The 17,456-nt window shown below is 52.2% G+C and overlaps 2 protein-coding genes across 3 annotated transcripts; both read left to right on the plus strand.

Annotated features, from left to right (window-relative positions):
* The first annotated feature begins 623 nt into the window (after positions 1 to 623).
* On the plus strand, positions 624 to 8,304 carry ubxn7 (UBX domain protein 7). Of its 2 annotated transcripts, none has more exons than XM_018739779.2 (11): positions 624 to 827; positions 2,230 to 2,386; positions 2,507 to 2,574; positions 2,675 to 2,740; positions 2,915 to 3,027; positions 3,122 to 3,268; positions 4,443 to 4,533; positions 4,685 to 4,815; positions 4,905 to 5,349; positions 5,580 to 5,659; positions 5,950 to 8,304. In XM_018739779.2, exons 1-11 carry the CDS (start codon positions 758 to 760, stop codon positions 6,109 to 6,111), a joined length of 1,530 nt encoding a protein of 509 aa, XP_018595295.2. In that variant the 5' UTR covers positions 624 to 757; the 3' UTR covers positions 6,112 to 8,304. The 2 variants fall into 2 exon arrangements, with proteins under 2 accessions (XP_018595295.2, XP_029105285.1); XM_029249452.1 differs by lacking the exon at positions 624 to 827 and adding an exon at positions 1,269 to 1,346.
* Positions 8,305 to 10,469: 2,165 nt separating this feature from the next.
* Positions 10,470 to 15,658, plus strand: tfa (transferrin-a). Its single transcript, XM_018739778.1, has 17 exons — positions 10,470 to 10,579; positions 10,728 to 10,879; positions 10,956 to 11,058; positions 11,724 to 11,915; positions 12,045 to 12,174; positions 12,434 to 12,489; positions 12,583 to 12,746; positions 12,847 to 12,997; positions 13,162 to 13,325; positions 13,495 to 13,591; positions 13,684 to 13,704; positions 13,793 to 13,957; positions 14,317 to 14,470; positions 14,550 to 14,617; positions 14,769 to 14,956; positions 15,126 to 15,315; positions 15,499 to 15,658. The coding sequence occupies exons 1-17, from the start codon at positions 10,537 to 10,539 to the stop codon at positions 15,543 to 15,545; spliced, it is 2,085 nt and encodes a 694-aa protein (XP_018595294.1). The 5' UTR covers positions 10,470 to 10,536; the 3' UTR covers positions 15,546 to 15,658.
* The last annotated feature ends 1,798 nt before the right edge of the window (positions 15,659 to 17,456 follow it).

A 17,456-nucleotide genomic window follows, 5' to 3' on the forward strand; every position in this document is an offset into this window, starting at 1 on the left:
ATCTAGCAGTGTAAGTCACCACGGTGAATAAGGCTGATAACACACACACACACTTTCAGAACCACTTGTCCCTTACAGGGTCACGGGGAACCGGAGCCTACCCAGCAACACAGGGCGTAAGGCCAGAGAGGGAAGGGGACGCACCCAGGACGGGATGCCAGTCCGCCGCAAGGCACCCCAAGCAGGACTTGAACCCCAGACCCACCGGAGAGCAGGACTGCGGTCCAACCCACTGCGCCACCGCACCCCCTTCCTAAGGCTGATAACGCTACATAGAATTCATTGGAAGACACTTTGGACAAGCATCTGCCAAATAAGTAAATGTACTTGCACCCATATGTGGTTGTGTAAACATCATGTGATGTTTATTCCAGTCTTCTCTTGATTGTATGTCTGTTGGGATCAGTTTGTTTGTCCCCATGGCATTTGAGAATTTGCTGTGTGTGCCGCCTCATATATATAATATACCCAGCACAGACTGCACCACCCGAACCCTGCTTCTGTCTTTTCGCTGCCTGTATGAATGTACATTTACATGTTTGTTTGTGACTGTAACCACGCAGAATTTCCCGATGAGTTTGATAACGTTTCGTTCGTTCGTTTATTCAGCGGAGGAACTTCCTGCATAAAAGAAATACACAACCCAGAATGCCTTGCGCGCACATGTGACCGGTAGAAAGGCCGGTACTGTATAAGGAAAGGGAGGGAGGTGGTGCGTGCGCACGCGCGCTCTCGTGTTGTTGTCGGCGGCGGTAAGATGGCGGCGCTCGGCGACACTTCGGCTCTGGGCCTCAACGGGTTAATACAGCAGTTCACGGCTATTACGGGTAGATACATTTTCGGTCCCTTCCCGCGATTTTACTTGTTGTCGTTTGTTTAAAGAGTAACGGTTCGAGAACGGGCGCGCGAGGCTGCGTAGTCTGGAGCAAGGGACCAGGCGTGTAGCCCCCCCCCCCCCCCCCGCCGTTCGCGCGCGGAGAGGGGCGGAGTGCACGGGCACGCACAGTGTGACCGACTACTCTTCGTCACTCATCATCAGTCCTGTTCACTCTTCGGTGTTTATCGAACTGTTGTAACGCGCTCTGTGTGTGTGTGTGTGTGTGTGTGTGTGTGTGTGTGTGTGTGTGTGGTGGGGGGGAGAGAGAGAAAGAAGATAGGAAGAACCGTGTTGAACTTTCCCTTAGTTCCCTCAGGAAGAAGAGTCACTCAGTCACCACCGTGTCATAGTTCACACTACAACCACCGTGATGAGCGTGATGAGTGCAGTAACAACTGATGCTGATACACTGACTGAAAGGAGCGGTTGTGGAGCGGTACAACAACTGGAGCGAAACAACAAGTAAACGGTGATGACATGATGTGAAAGGACAGTCGGAAATGTTGGTGGCGGAAGAACGGGCGGCGACTGTGTCGGGGGCTGGAGGACTGACCGGTGGACGACTGTGTCGGTGGCCGGAGGGGTGGGCGACTGTGTCGGTGGCTGAAGGACGGACCGGCGGGCGGCGACTGTGTCGGTGGCTGAAGGACGGAGCGGCTGGTGGGCGGGCGACTGTGTCGGCGGCCGGAGGGCCGGAGGGCGGGCGACTGTGTCGGCGGCCGGCGGGCGGGCGACTGTGCCGGAGGGCCGGAGGGCGGGCGACTGTGTGTGCCGGAGGGCGGGCGACTGGGCCGGAGGGCGGGCGACTGGGCCGGAGGGCGGGCGACTGTGTCGGAGGGCCGGCGGGCGGGCGACTGTGTCGGAGGGCCGGCGGGCGGGCGACTGTGTCGGAGGGCCGGAGGGCGGGCGACTGTGCCGGAGGGCCGGAGGGCGGGCGACTGTGCCGGCGGCCGGAGGGCCGGAGGGCGGGCGACTGTGCCGGCGGCCGGAGGGCCGGAGGGCGGGCGACTGTGCCGGAGGGCCGGCGGGCGGCGCCGGCGACTGTGCCGGAGGGCCGGCGACTGTGCCGGAGGGCCGGCGACTGTGTCGGCGGCCGGAGGGCCGGAGGGCCGGCGACTGTGTCGGAGGGCCGGCGACTGTGTCGGCGGCCGGAGGGCCGGAGGGCCGGCGACTGTGTCGGCGGCCGGAGGGCCGGAGGGCCGGCGACTGTGTCGGCGGCCGGAGGACTGGCGGGCGAGTGAATCACCACAAGTGTACAGTGCTGTCAGCAGAAGAGCTGGCAGCTCATGCTGCTGTGTGACAAACACTCTCTCTCACGCACGCTGTCTGTTTGGCCTGTGTTCCTGATGCAGGGGCGACGGAGAGTGTGGGCAAGCACATGCTGGAGGCATGTGACAACAACCTGGAGATGGCAGTCACCATGTTCCTGGACGGAGGAGGTGTTGCTGAGGAGCCCAGCACGAGCTCCAGCTCCAGCGGTGCCCCCCGCAGCCGAGCACCCCCTACAGAGTAAGTGGCCAAGCCCCCAAGCGGGCACACAGTGACCAGGGTGGAGCTCTTGATTATGGCTAGGCAGAGAGTGTCTTACTGTCCTTTGTCTTAAGGTCAACTGTCCCTTTGCCTCCACAGGGAGGAGGTCCGAGCTCCGATCCCACAGAAGCAGGAGATTCTGGTGGAACCGGAACCACTGTACGGAGGTACGGAGGAACCCACAGATGGACCCGTCGTCCCGAGCCTCAAGGTGGTGCTCTAAAGTCGCTCTCTCTCTCTCTCTCTCTCTCACCCCCTGTCCTGCAGTGCCGAAGAGACGGCGTCCTGCCAGGTCTATATTCGATGGCTTCCGAGACTTTCAGACAGAAACCAGTAAGTCCCACGTTCTTTGTACGGTTTACCACGGTGTTATTGTTTGTGGGCAGGGTCCACATGAGATCTGCGTGCCCCTTGTTCTGATCCGGTCAGTGGACTTCTGTGCTGAGGAAGCAGCTGCTTGGTTGTTGCTGTGGTAACACCGCGGTAACTCTGAGATAATGGTGTCAGTCCGACAGGAGCAGGAGCTGCGCAACGGGAGCGTGGTGGACAAGAAACTCAGCACCTTGGCAGACCTCTTCCGGCCCCCCATCGAGCTCATGCACAAAGGCAGCTTCGAGACTGTGAGTTTCCAGAGCTGAGTTTCGGTATATACACACACGTGCACACACACAGCATATGGTTCTGGTTCAACCTCTGGGCGGCTCTTTTGTCCAGGCGAAGGATTGTGGGCAGCTGGAGAACAAATGGCTCATGATCAACATCCAGAACGTGCAGGACTTTGCCTGTCAGTGTCTCAACCGAGATGTGTGGAGCAACGATGCCGTCAAGGCCATCATACGGGAACACTTCATCTTTTGGCAGGTACAGTGGTGACATACGCACACGTGCCCACACTGAGTGGTTAGTGGCGAACTCACTTTGTGTGTGTTCAGGCTCACTGAGCTGGTAGTGTAGCAGTTAGAGCTGTTGCCTTTGGACCAAAAGGTTGCAGATTTGAATCCCACCTCCAGCTGTTGTGTCCTTGAGCAAGGTACTTACCTCAGTTGCTTCAGTAAAATTTCCCAGCTGTATAAATAAGTTGCAAGTCAGTAAACTGAGGGCGGCACGGTGGCACAGCGAGTAGCGCTGCTGTCGCACAGCGCCTAGGTGGTGGGAGAGAATGTGGGTTCGTTCCTTGCTCAGTCTGTGTGGAGTTTCCATGTTCACCTCATGTCTGCGTGGGTTTCCTCCCACAATCCAAAGACATGCTGAGTGATAGAGAGAGTGTGTGTGTTCCACTGATGTACAGGTGAGTGACCCAGTGTAAGTAGTGTGTCTAGCAGTGTAAGTCACCTTTGTGAATAAGGTGTGTGGGCTGATAACACTACATAGAGTTCACTGGAAGTCGCTTTGGAGAAAAGCATCTGCTAAATAAGTACATGTAAATAGGATCAAATTTAAGACCCTAGTTATGGCCTAAAAAAACATGAATAGAACTGCTCCCAGATATCTACAAGACTTGATCATTCGCTACACACCAACCAGACTGCTACACTCTTCACATTTGCCCGCTTGGTGGTCCCGCGCACGAAAGTTGTGGTGGAACAACCTCCCCCTCTCACTCAGAATTGTTGAATTTCTGTCCACATTTTAAAAGGGTCTTAGAACTCATCTCTTCTGGACTCACTTCGCCCATGAACTATTAACCTCATATAAGGTATAAATGTTCATGATGATGCTCAGATCAGTCCTTTACAGAGCCTCTCCTGTAATGTAAAGAAAATGTTTATATGTATCTCCAAAAAACAAAATAAAAAAACTACTAGGAAGGGGATTAGGAATCATCGATATTCTGGTAATGTTTTATGCAGTTAATTATGTGATGAACATCGGTACATATGGTGAAGAAAACTAACTACTTAAGTGTCACATCTGCAGCTGTTTGTCTCTCCTAATAGAATGTCTTCATTATATTTTCTATGAGCTGTATGTTGCTTTGGAGAAGAAAGCATCTGATAAATGAGTCAATGTAAAATGAATAATTGTAAATGTTTAGGTGTACCACGACAGCGAGGAGGGTCAGAGGTACATCCAGTTCTACAAGCTGAACAAGTTTCCATACATCTCCATCCTGGACCCCCGCACAGGTGAGTCCTTCAGGTGTGTTGAGAGCCTCCGCCCTGCTGGCTGCTCAGGTGTGATCAGCACCTTCTCAGGCTCTTTGTCCTGCTGGAGCCCAGCAGGGAGCTACATCTTCCTGGCTTTGGTGCATCTCTCTTTCTCTCTCTCGGCCTCCAGGCCAGAAGATGGTGGAATGGAACCAGCTGGATGTGTCCTCCTTTCTGGAGCAGGTGATGGGTTTCTTAACGGAACACGGTCAGCTTGACGGGCTGTCCAGTCACCCTCCTCCCGCAAAGAGAGCACGCTCTGTGAGTGGGCAGCGCCCAACCCCCCCCCACACCCTGCACCTCCATCTGTTGCTTGGCTTGCCTGTAACCCCGCCCCCTGCACTCTCCAGGAGAGTTTGATTGACGCCAGCGAGGACAGCCAGCTGGAAGCCGCCATACGAGCCTCGCTGGAGGAGACGCACTACGAGTCCAAGCAGGAGCGGCCCGACTCGCGCTCAGAGGACGATTCGGAGGCGGAGCCCTTCTCTGACAGTGAGGGCTTCATTTCTGTGGATGGATCGGATGAGGACGTGGACAAGGACGGCCCCTCACAGCCTGGCCAATCTGTGCGTTCGGACAGCCCTGTCCGTCACAGGAAGTCCCCTCACAAAGAGTCCGCCCACAGAAAGGAGGAGAACAAGAAGAACCACGTGGAAGCGGCGGATCAGTTGCAGTCCGGCGCAGAAGCCGAGCGTGCGGAGCATCGCCACGCCGTACACAGCCAGAACTCTGCTTCGAGACCCAGCGAGCCCAAAGTCATGGATCGAGGTGACCTGGACCAAGGCGAAGACAGCGGTACGAGGCGGGCAGCGAGAGGGTGTGCAGGGATGGTCTGGATCTCTTGTCATAATTGGTGGTCCCACACAGACTTGGTGACTCAACAGATGGAGAGCAGAGCCCAGCTTTCTGTCAGCGCACACACGCACACGCACACGCACACCGGTCCACGTTCACCGTGGCCTTCGTGTCATGTGACTCACAGGCCGCCTGGGAGTTGGGTTCTAATTGCGCCGCTGTCCACGCAGGTCCGAAGGCCCGGCTGATGCTCCGGTACCCAGATGGGCAACGAGAGCAGATTGCGCTGTCCGCTCAGGCCACACTCATGGTACGCACCTCACCTCCGTGCCCCGAACCACTGCAGCAAAGCACCTCGTTGGGTTTGCGATGTTCGGTGGGCAGAGCATCCAGCAAAACATAAGCATGCAAATAGTTGAATAGCGCGTGCGTGCGTGCGTGTGGTATGTTTTGGAGAATGAGCACATGCCTCAAGGGGGAGTGCTTTCTTCACCTGGCTGCATGGCTGAAGAGACCTGAGGAGAGGGAGGGCCATTTTGGTTAGACAGCAGACGTCACAGCAAATAAATCCAGGCGCTAACCTCGTCTTCCCTCTTGCAGGCGCTGGTGAGACACATCCAGTCCCGGGGTTACCCCAATGAGCGCTTTGAACTTGTCACCAACTTCCCGCGGCGGAAGCTCTCTCACTTGGACTATGGCATAACGCTGCAGGAGGCAGGGCTGTGTCCACAAGAAACTGTCTTCGTCCAGGAGCGGAATTAGGGCCCTGTGGCTCCGCCCCCACCCAGCTGCCCGCTTCCCTCCTTCAGACATCGCTCCGCTCGCAGCCCGCAGAGGCGAAGACCACACTTGTCCTCCGCAGGGCACCCGTGCAGGGCTGGGTTTGGTGCCCCTTTCCTGTCGACTCTCCACAGGTGCGCTCAGTTATCGAACACAGATCCTCAGTCCTGACACTTCGTTGGGGCGTAGTGAGCCGGTCGAGGCACTCAGTGCTTGTTGGATACAAATGCTGTGGAAATGTGTGAGAGAAGTTCCCCAAGTCTGGCTTCTGCAAGCGTAGATGGCGGCTGATGGCACGGTGCCAGGTACCTTCAGAAGAGGAGGGGTTCTTAGCGGCATTGTTAGGATAATTTCATCTCCTTACTGAGTCCCGAAGAGCTGCAAGGGGTGGAGACGCACCTTTTCGCAGATGGGGAACCTGCGAGGGTTGGGTCAGCGGGGGCGGCACGTGTCCGCAGGGACATGCAACGTGTTTGAACTGTAGAAGAACGCCGTAGTGGATGATGTGTAGTCGTAGGATTATCTTTCTTTTTTCCTTTTTACATGCTACTCTACTCCTCAGAAGGTTGTTGATGCTCAAATATAATGATCCAACAAAGGGAACTTCGCCTTTCTTTTTTTTCCTCTTTTCCCATGGTTTGTTTGAGCACTGCAGCAAGGAGGAGGTGTGCTCAAACGTGTAGGTAAAGAGGCGCCTTAGCCCAGGAGGCAGCGCTCCTGTTTTGGTGGGGTGGGGCGGGGCGGGGCTGGTAATTTGCATACTGAAAGGCATCCAGGCTGTGCCCTTAGTCCCGGGGCCTGTGAGATGCACTGCTCGTCACTTGTTGGACACGATACGTACTTGTGAACACCTGGAACCCTGGCACAGAAAACGACTGCAGCTGCTCTGGTTCGAGTTATGAACACTTTGGATAAGAGCCAAACGTATGAGAATGATTTTCGACGCTGCAGTTACAAAGTCCCTGCAGATGCTTCACAGTAGTGAGGTTCCTCAAAGCCACAGAGAAGTCTTTGCCACACATTGTCAGACTGGTTTGAAGGCATGTGTCACTGTGTTCCTTCTGTCTCCGCAACCTTTTATTTCTCTCCATTTCTGTCTCCTCGTTGTGTCGGCTTGCTGTGGGAAGGAGGGATTTCCAGTGTACAAGAGCGAAGTTCCTGTGGATCCGAAGAGAGGTTGGTTGTTTGAAGTGTCTTCTTCTATGTCCACCAGGCCGCCACATTATGTGGCTTTGTTTCTGTCGCGTGGTTCAGAAGTGTACGAACCACTGGGAAACCCAATCAAAGGAGCTGAAAGATGGATGTGTGGGGCTTCGCTCCTGGACTGAGAGCGTGGAGCTGGATGGGGTCGGCTGCCTTGAAGAAACACGATCACTGGGATCTTGTGTAAATATCGATCGGTTGACCACAACCACTGGCCCACTAACATATCAGGTGTCTGCAGTCAGAGCTGCTGTTGACCTTTAAAATGCTGAACTGCACGTCCATTTGCTTTGGTGCCGTTGTCCCTCTGCTCTTTCAGGCTTTTATCAGTCATCACATCAGTGTCCCTCATCCAGGTCACGTGTGTTGACTGCTCCCTTTAAAGTTTTATTAATTGTAAATAAATCATAGTAGTGGGGTGAGTGTGTGTGTGTGTGTGTGTGTGTGTGTGTGTGTGTGTGTGTGTGAGAGAGAGAGAGAGACGTTGACAGCGTGTTCGTTTCTGAATAAAAGTTTATGTGCTTTAAAGGACCAACTTTTTTATGTACACAACTTGTTCTAATATTTTACCTGAAAAGAAATCGGCAAATGAATAAACAAATTTTCCAGTACCTGTGTTCTCCATGTATGATCATCTGCTCAGTAACACACCGAGGCAGCGGCGTGCTGTTCACTGTCACTGCTGCCCATTACACTCCCTCAGCTGGACCTGTGTCAGCAAGCGCAGTAGCTCCAAGAGGGACTGGCCGGGACCTGGTAAGACTTGCTGAAGCTCCTCCCCCAAGTGCTTGTCCACTATCCTCCTCTGATAGGGAACCCTACTGCTTTTGGCTGCTTGTTCTTTACTGGTGTCTTTATACATTATTGCTTTGTACCTATGGTCGCTGTTTATTTTTGTCCCTAGCGGTCGTCCGTCGCTTCGGTGATGGCTAGTAGCTGTTTACGGACTCTGCACACGGTATTGTGCGGTGATCAGTGTCCTCCTGCCTACAAACCTCTTTACCCTGCTTGCGAAATGGAGCAGCTCAAAGATCAATATGAGTTAATCTGTCATTGTCCACTGTGGTCATGTCTCCTGCGGCCCTTCTGGAATGCTCCGCCAGGTAGAGAACGGGCGGCGGCTCCAGTGGAGGCCGGTGCTGAGTCGACTGACGTGAAACTAAGCACACGCTATATATGTGTATATATTTATGGTTTATCGTCATGTGTTCCTTGGTAACTAAGCAGCAGCTTATCTTGGACTTCTTCAGCGAAAGACTTTAGGGCCAAAACCATGGAACCGTCAGGCAGGGCTCCCTGTCGAAGAGCATTTTCAGTGTATGGAATAGAGCTTCACCGATGTGGTTGGTGATGATGCAGGCAGTTGAAATCCGGACTTCCGCTTTTTCATATAAGACCTTGAATCCCATCTTTACATGTACATTTATTAATTTCTCAGACTATTTTCTCCTCAGAGACATACAGCTCAAAGTAAATCAAGCTGCATCCTCAGCAAGCAGAGCTTTTAACAGAAAGGTTTATTGATACACTGCGTCTGTGTGTGTGAGAGAGACATCACCATGGTGCTGGTTCACATCCCTCAAGTAGCTTCCTATAGAAGTGATATAGCAAGTACATAAATAATCATAGCAGATGGTGTTGGACTAATTTCTGGAAGTGTCAAGAGAGAAGTGCCTCTGAAAGAGAGCGTTTTGACCCTCATGGAGAGCTGGGAGGGATTCAGCAGCTCTGAGGGCCAGAGAGAGCTCATTCCTCTATGACTGAGATGAAACAGAAATTTTGGATAGTGGTCCTCTCCTGAATGCGACCACCAAGCAGCCAGAGATGGTGGGATGTTTCGCACTTACTGGGCTCCAGGCAGCAATCGGGTCCTGCAGGTAGTGTTTAATATTTTTACTGCTCTGAGTAACGCAGTCTCTGCTAGGCATCCGACGAATAGGCAAACGACGCAGTTTCCAAACAGGCTTCTCTGGCCACAGAGTTGACCCATGTACTTTAGTTTTGGTCTTGTGTAATGTTGACTTTGTAAATCTGCTTGTAATCCTGTTTGCTGAGCCCAACAGAATGATGGGACACAAGCAGTTCATGCAAACTGTCCAGAACATGTAGCTGCACTTTCTTCAAGAGGAGATTGGGGAGGGGTGGTGGTCCGACACAATCGACAATCCCACAGCAGCTCAGCTGCAGAACTTGGGTAGAAGCACCGTCTGCGGTGTTGTCCAGCCGCCTTGTCCCCCACACACTCCTCACCTGCCTGTGGTGTAACGGTGCTCACCTGGAGCTCCCTGCTCCTGCTTTCCCGGAACCTTTGTGTCTGCTGCTAAGATAGGACATTATCAGCATGCGTGAGCTGATTGAGAAACTGCTGCCACACTGGTGACTGAAATTTCCCAAGTTTCTCAACGCTCTGTTTGCCCAAGTGGATGTTCCAGAAAGTGAAAAACAAAACAGCAGGAGCTTTGTGTCTTTCAGCTCAGTGAGACCTTGTGAGGGAGCCTGTTGGCTTCAGGTCACTTTGAAAGGGGTGACGGGATCACTTGTCACTTGTGCATTTCGACAAAGTGAAATATAGTAAGAGGTGGAACTTGGGTTCTTCCCGCACTATGCTGCAGCCCTTCGGAGTTGGTACATGTCTCACTGGCTCTTTCTTCTCCGCCTCGAAGAGTCTTAGAGCTGCACTTCTCAAATGAGCAAATTCAGTTCTCATGCTGGTAGGTAAAATGATCCCTACTTACCTGAGGATGGAAGCACGTGTTAAAAGAGGTCATCGTGCTCCACGGAAGTAGGGGATCCATCGGACCCCAAGTCTTCATTTCTGTGAACTTTGTGTCACTTCAGTAGAACAAGACTATGAAGTAGCAAATGCAATATTGTGCAAATAGCAAGGTCTTTCCAAACGCAACTGATAAAAATTATCGGACTATCAAGTGAGAGAAGTAAATCGAGACAGATCACAAAGGTAAATTTCCCCAGTGACGAAATATATTGTCGTCGTTATCGGAGCCCGACTTTCCCGCCAAAGGTCCCGGCGGCGCGCTCCCCTCGTCCGTTCTGTGGGCCAGGAATTGGGAAATTGAGAGCAAACAAAGTGCCTTTTCAGCAAGCTCAGCCCCTCGGCTGCATATAAAAGGAGCTGCCGCTTGCGGCTCTGTCCGCTCGGTGACTGTGCAGTCGGCCTTCGCGACACAGCTCCGCCGGTCCACCATGAACGCTCTGCTCGCCGCCGCCGTCCTCCTCGGATGCCTCGGTAACGTATACGTGACCTCAAGCGCTCAACTGTGGACGCTGTCGTGCTCGAAAGGGTGTCTAATTAAATTGAGGGCGGGGCACCTCTGTGGCCAGTGGCCAGAGTGACCGAACTGACCGATAACCTGAGCTGCATTCCGCCCTTTCAGCCCTGGAGCTGGTAGCTTCGTCGGACCAGAAAGTAAAATGGTGCCTGAAGTCGGAGCAGGAGAAGAAGAAGTGCGATGACCTGGCAGCCAAAGTGCCGCGGTTTACGTGTGTGCTGAGACACGGATCCGAAGAATGTATTAAAGCCATCAAGGTGAGGAGCTCGCTGCCGAAAGGGTATGCGGAGCCACGTGTGGCGCTACAGCACTGTTAACAATTGTCTCCCTTAGGAGGGTCATGCAGATGCCATTACGCTGGACGGAGGAGATGTTTACAAAGCTGGTCTCACCAATTATGACCTGCATCCAATCATTGCAGAGGACTATGGGAAAGGTAATAGTGGCGATAAGGTAACGGCATCTTGATATTGTAGTCTCTTCGGGGTCGTGCTCATTTATAGCAGTCTTAGCCAAGATGAAGCGTGGAAATGAAAGCGACCTCCAGTGAACTCTATGTAGTGCTGTCAACTCACACGCCTTATTCACCGCGGTGACTTACACTGCTAGATACACTACTTACACTGGCTCACTCATCCATACGTCAGTGGAACACTTACACACTACAGGGGAACCTGAACAGCATGTCTTCGGACTGGGAGGAAGCCAGAGCACCTAGAGGAAATCCACGCAGACATCGGGAGAACATGCAAACTCCACGCAGACTGAGTAGAGCTTGAACCCACATCCTCTCACGCCACACAAGCGCTATGAGACAGCAGCGCTACTCGCTGTGCCACCATGCCACATGGTCAGGTCCTCTAGGTATCAGAGAGCAGATCCACTGATGAATAAAGTTGACGCAGGCAGTTACGGGAAGCCAATGGAGAGAGACGAGGAGGGGAAATACGTGGGAATATTTTGGCAGGTCAAACGCAACTTGCGCAGCAGCGTTTTGTATCAGCTGGAAAGCAGCACTGACGTTTCAGTCGGGTCGATGGATATTCTGCTGGGCTCAGGCGGCAAGCAGTACGTGTAGCAGGTCTTCTTGTCCACCCGTAGACTCAGACACGTGCTACTATGCCGTCGCTGTGGTCAAGAAGGGCACTGGCTTCATGTGGAGCCAGCTGAAAGGCAAGAAGACGTGCCACACCGGCTTGGGCAAGTCGGCAGGCTGGAACATCCCCGTTGGCACGCTGGTGGCTCAGGGTGACATCACCTGGGGTGGCCAGGAGGACGAGTCCATCTTGAAAGGTGAGGACGTGCTGTCATTCGGTTTGTAGCAGATGCTTTCTGCATCTCGTGACTGTGCCGCCCTGGGGAGTCATATGGGCCTTTTTGGAGCGATTCAAGTGTGTTTCCTTCCTCTCCGTCTTGCTGCAGCCTTCTCTGAGTTTGTCTCTGCCAGCTGTGTCCCTGGTGCCCAGAAGGGCTCCAACTTGTGCCAGCTCTGCAAGGGCGACTGCTCCCGCTCGCACCGAGAGCCGTACTACGACTACGATGGAGCTTTCCAGTACGTTTTCAGTTCCAATGCTGGACTGGGTGTCATACTGTACAGTCTCCTTACTCTACCCCATTTCCCCACTCTTTTACCCACCTCACTTTACTCTGCTCTATATTCTCGTTGCTCTGCTTTATTATTATTCCCCTCTACTTCAATGGCCTCGCTCCTCAAACCCTCTTAGGCTCTGCATGCACATGAACCTGAGGGTCTTTAGAGACTCAAAGACTTGTCCTACTCATCGCACTCATCTTTCCTGTCCTCCTTTCAGATGTCTGAAAGACGGAGCTGGGGATGTGGCCTTTGTGAAGCACCTGACTGTACCACGTAAGCTAAACAATGAACATCACACCGCTCTCTGTCACTGGGGTTGTGGTTGTGTAGTGTGCCGACATCCTGTCTCCTGTTTCCTACGTTCAGCCTCAGAAAAAGCTGGCTATGAGCTCTTGTGCAAAGATGGGACTAGGAAGGACATTGATGAATACAAGAGCTGCCATCTGGCCAGAGTTCCCGCTCATGCTGTTGTCAGCCGCAAGGAACCCGAGTTGGCCAGTCGCATCTGGGACAGTCTTCAAGCAGCCCAGGTGCCGCTCCACCCGGTGCCTGTGCAGGCCAGTCTCACTCGTACTGAAAGCCACACTCAGACCTGCTCACGTCATACTCATTCTAGGCTGTGCTCCGCAGGGTTTCCCTCTCTTCTCCTCTGAAGGCTATGGGGCCAAGAATCTCATGTTCAAGGACTCCACGGTTAGGCTGGTCCAGCTGCCTAAGACCACCGATTCCTTCCTCTACCTGGGTGCAGAATACATGTCAACGATCCGCTCTCTGAAGAAGGGTGAGTGACCAAGTGCACGAAAACTTGCAAGCACACAATCTATGTACCCTTTCACGTGACGGTTGCTGTGACGATTTGCAGTGCCTAGTTCCAGTGATCTGCGTGCAAGTCCTTGTGTTTGAAGGTGCTTTCTCTGTGTTGCTTCCTGATCTGCCGTGTCCTAGAGCTGAGTTCAGATATACAGTCCAAAGCCATTAAGTGGTGTGCTGTGAGCCGTGTCGAGACCGTCAAGTGTGACACGTGGAGCATCCACAGTGTGGATACGGGTGTGGCCAAAATTGAGTGCCAGCAGGCACCCACAGTGGACGAGTGCATCAAGAAGATCATGGTAAGTGTAGGGGGCAGGACAGGAGCAAGAGCTCTGTGAAATACACACCACCTGAGCCAGTTTGCACGCAGCAAAGACTCCACAAGGCTTTTGCTGCTCAGTCCGTGTGTAGCTCCTTCAGCGATGTGCGGCGAGGTCAGTGTCAAGCTTCTCACGTCTCTCCTCTTAGCGCAAGGAGGCGGATGCCATGGCTGTGGATGGTGGGGAAGTCTATTCTGCAGGAAAGTGTGGCCTGGTTCCAGCCATGGTGGAGCAGTATGATGAAGGTACGCCAGATACTCCTGTTGTACTTTCTGCAGCTTTCACACGAAGTGTTCTACAGGGAACTGAAATGCAACCCTTCTGCTTCTCTTCACAGATAAGTGTGGTTCCTCCAATGGTGAGTGAGACCTGCAACATGTTCAGGTGTCTTTGAAGGCTGTCCCACTGCAGGGTGCTGCTGCTCACGTGTGTGCCTTCCTCCGCAGCTGTTGCCTCCTCCTACTATGCAGTGGCTGTAGTAAAGAAGAACTCGGGCCTCACCTGGACTGAGCTGAAGGAGAAGAAGTCGTGCCACACAGGCATGGGTCGCACAGCTGGCTGGAATGTGCCCATGGGCCTCATCCACAATCAGACCAATGACTGCGACTTCTGTGAGTCTGGCTTCCGTTCACAGCTCTGACAGTAGTATTGCTTGAACTCTAAGATGGCTGCAGAAGAAAGCACGTGTGGAGAGCTCTGGCAATGCTCCTCAAAGATGTGACACGGGGTCCGTCTGAGTGCCACAACATCTGTGATGAAAGAACTTGGTTACAGTTAGTCTCCTTTTTTAAATTTCTCCCCTCCCCCCATAGTCAGAGGGTAGAGTGGACAACTTGCTGTATCTACCTATTCTGTGTGAGTCAGTGCGAGTAGCTGATGCCTCGGCGTGTTCGGCTGAGTATCGTTAGCCAGGTCAACACTCCTTTCAGCAATTATCCCTTTCGGGTTCCTTCTGTTTCCTTTGATACAGCCAAGTTCTTTGCCAAGAGTTGTGCTCCAGGGGCAGATCCCAGCTCCAACCTGTGTGAGCTGTGTGTGGGCAGTGGCAAGGCCGTCAGCGGGCAGGAGCACAAGTGCAAGGCCAGCTCTGAGGAGCTCTTCTACGGTTATGCAGGGGCACTCAGGTAGGGCTGTCGTTCTTTCTCTCCCAATAACCGCACGAAAGCCTGAGTGGACCCCGTGTCACCAGCTCATCTCCTGCAGGTGTCTGGTAGAAGGAGATGGAGATGTCGCCTTCATGAAGCACACTACTGTGAAGGAGAACTCTGGCGGTGAGAGTGCCACATACTTTTGAGCCCTCTGTAGACATTCCCATAGACGTGTCTGCTTGCGTGTGTTTCTCTCACGTCTTTTTCACACCTCCATGTTTGTGGCTATGCGTGGCTACAGGCCCTGAGCACTGTTTTGTTTCTTGTTCTGCAGGACAAGGTGGACAATGGGCCAAAGACCTGAAGCCCAGTGACTTTGAGCTGCTTTGCCCCTCTGGTCTGGCCGCCACGATGCCAGTGGAACAATACGAGAAATGTCACCTGGCCAAAGTGCCAGCTCACGCGGTGGTGACGCGCCCAGAGAGCAGACAGGAGGTTGTGGCAATTCTCAAAGAGCAGCAGGTGAGTCTTCACCACACATTTGGTGCTCGCCTTCCTGTGCTAAAGTGTCAATGACTCGTACGAGAAAATCACCCCTCTGCCTTTATGGCTGGAGCCAATTCAAATCTGCTGTCCTTTGAGCGTGTGTGGTTTTCCAACTCCTGATAGCTCTCTTCCCATCATTTTCCAGGGCAGATTCGGGCATTCCAGCACTGCTGGTTTTAAGATGTTCCAGTCGAAAGACGGAAAGAACCTTCTTTTCAAAGACTCCACCAAATGCCTGCAGGAAGTGCCATCCCAGCAAAGCTATGAAGACTTCCTTGGCCCAGAGTATATGGCGTCCATCAGATCTCTGCGGCAGTGTGCCAGCAGCGTGTCCGGTGCGTCTCACACTCTCAGAATCGCTTCCGTAGCCTCGCTTTCTCATCTGTGCTCTGCTTCTTCTTTGCTTTTCTGGACGATTTGCTCCGACTCTTGGTGCAGTACCCCTGGCTACCTGTAGCTCCACCTACAGGTATGTATGTCCTGCTCATGCTGTTCTGCCTCCCTCTCTGCCTTCTCAGATCTGGAGCAGGCCTGCACGTTCCACACCTGCCAGCAAAAGGCCTAGAAGAGTAGACACATGGATGCCCAAAGCACCAGTCAGCCACACCATAGCAGTGGCAGCTACACTGTGGATCTTTAGCTTTTTTAGCAATAAAGTTTATTTTTGGCTCTCCTGAAGTGTGTGTTTGCTTCTATTTTATTTCAGTGTGCCTTAATGTAGATGCCACACATCACTACATCTTTATTGTCCTTACATTGAGCTGTTTCAAAATGTACACTTTGTCAACTTGATGCTATGCTACAATCGCAAATCAAGAGGAAGTTAAGATCACCAAATAGTGAAAATTTATGACAGGACATCAAGTACCAGATAGAGGATGGGCATTCTAGGCAGTACTTTATCCACACATGTCTGCAGCCGCTTGCCCCCAGCGCGTTCATGGCAGGCTGGAGCCTAGCCCGGAGGTGCAGGGGGCGGGGCGCGGGGCTGGGGGAGGAGAGGCACACCCCGGACGGGATGCCAGTCTGCCACAGGGTACCCCAAGCGTGACTGGAACCCCAGAACCCCCACGGAGCATGCCCCGGCCAAACCTGCTGCACCCCGACCCCACTTTATGCAGATCATCTTAAATGTATAGTTCAAGGTGGTAAAGTTCAAGAAATTAAGTCTGCCTTTTTCATATGTGTTCATAACAGACTTTCTGATGTATTCTGTTCTTCCAGATGAAATCAAAAAGCATCCGGTCTATTCTCTTACTAGTTTGGTTATCGAGATGCAGGGATAGAGCTACGTGCTCTATATTCACGTAGCAATGGCCTCTTCTTTTCAAAGTGAGGTCTCTTTGGAGCCGGACATTGGGTTTTCCCTTTGTCTTCTCGATGATAGGATTAAAATCGAAAGAGCATCTTTTTTTCCCATCTTTGTTGATTATTATACCTATATAAGGAACACTATTTTTTCCACTGCAATACAATATTGCAAATACTGGAAAATTCATCGTCTTTGACTGCCATTAGCCCGCCATTTGTTTAGAGGAAGAGATAAGCAAGATGCCTTAGAAAAAGTATTAATATTAATGTTCCCAGCTACGGGAATGTGATCAGTATATCTCAGCGAAAGGGTGGGGTCATCTGACTAGTGATAATATTCCTGTAAGATCACTCTCAATAAAGTTGGAGATCAGGTAAAAAGGAATATAGGTTTCATTGATTGTTGGCATTACGGTATAAGGTAAGGTAAGGTGTTTTAAGTACAGAAGAAAGTCTCAGAGCCAAATTTGTCCAGAGAAAAAAAATATCGGTTGGTGTTCAATGGTGTCAAAGGCTTTGTGGAAGTCTCAAAACAAACAAAACTATGTTCTATGATGAGAGCAGAGCAGAAACGTGATACATCTAGTAAATATATGAATACTCCGGCGTCATTATTATACTGTAAAAAGAGATGTCGGAATGTTTATATAAACATGGACCAAAAAACATAAACGAAAACACACATTCAGTCGCTGTCTCGGAAGCTCATGTGAAAATGAAGAAAACTGAGCGTTAAGATTATCATTAAATGGAACATTTCACTCAGGCAATGGCGAAGACAACCTTGGGCCCTTTGCCCCCCTTAACGTCCCATCATGCGCCGCAGCTTTCTTTCCGGTTACCGTCGCAGCGTGACTCGCTGCCTGCCTTTCGCCTCTCGGTGCATTAGCGTGAGGAAAAGGAGTTTTTTGGAGTGGAAATATCGATCGGTAAAAACACAATGGTTCCTCAGTTTGCGCAAATGCGAACTAAACCATTAGAGCGGTCGAGATGTGGCGGATACTTGGTGGATTTCAGTTTTCCAGTCCAGGCTGAGCGGCGGAAGCGCGGCGGCGGCGTCTCCGCGCGCGAAATAATGCGAACGAAAGCGAATACTGGTTATCACAAATGAATAAATAAAGAGCACTGAATAGTGAGTTTTTCTTAGCCGAAGCACTTCGGATCC

The sequence above is a fragment of the Scleropages formosus genome, chromosome 25, assembly GCF_900964775.1.
Source record: "Scleropages formosus chromosome 25, fSclFor1.1, whole genome shotgun sequence".
Classification (NCBI taxonomy): Eukaryota; Metazoa; Chordata; class Actinopteri; order Osteoglossiformes; family Osteoglossidae; genus Scleropages; species Scleropages formosus.

Coding starts and splice junctions, on each gene's coding strand:
- ubxn7 (XM_018739779.2), top strand. CDS start 758: ATGGCGGCGCTCGGCGACACTTCGGCTCTGGGCCTCAACGGGTTAATA. Junction 2,387..2,506: donor AGCCGAGCACCCCCTACAGA/GTAAGTGGCCAA, acceptor TTGCCTCCACAG/GGAGGAGGTCCGAGCTCCGA. Junction 2,741..2,914: donor AGACTTTCAGACAGAAACCA/GTAAGTCCCACG, acceptor TAATGGTGTCAG/TCCGACAGGAGCAGGAGCTG.
- tfa (XM_018739778.1), top strand. CDS start 10,537: ATGAACGCTCTGCTCGCCGCCGCCGTCCTCCTCGGATGCCTCG. Junction 12,998..13,161: donor GATCCGCTCTCTGAAGAAGG/GTGAGTGACCAA, acceptor GCCGTGTCCTAG/AGCTGAGTTCAGATATACAG. Junction 15,316..15,498: donor GTGTGCCAGCAGCGTGTCCG/GTGCGTCTCACA, acceptor CTGCCTTCTCAG/ATCTGGAGCAGGCCTGCACG.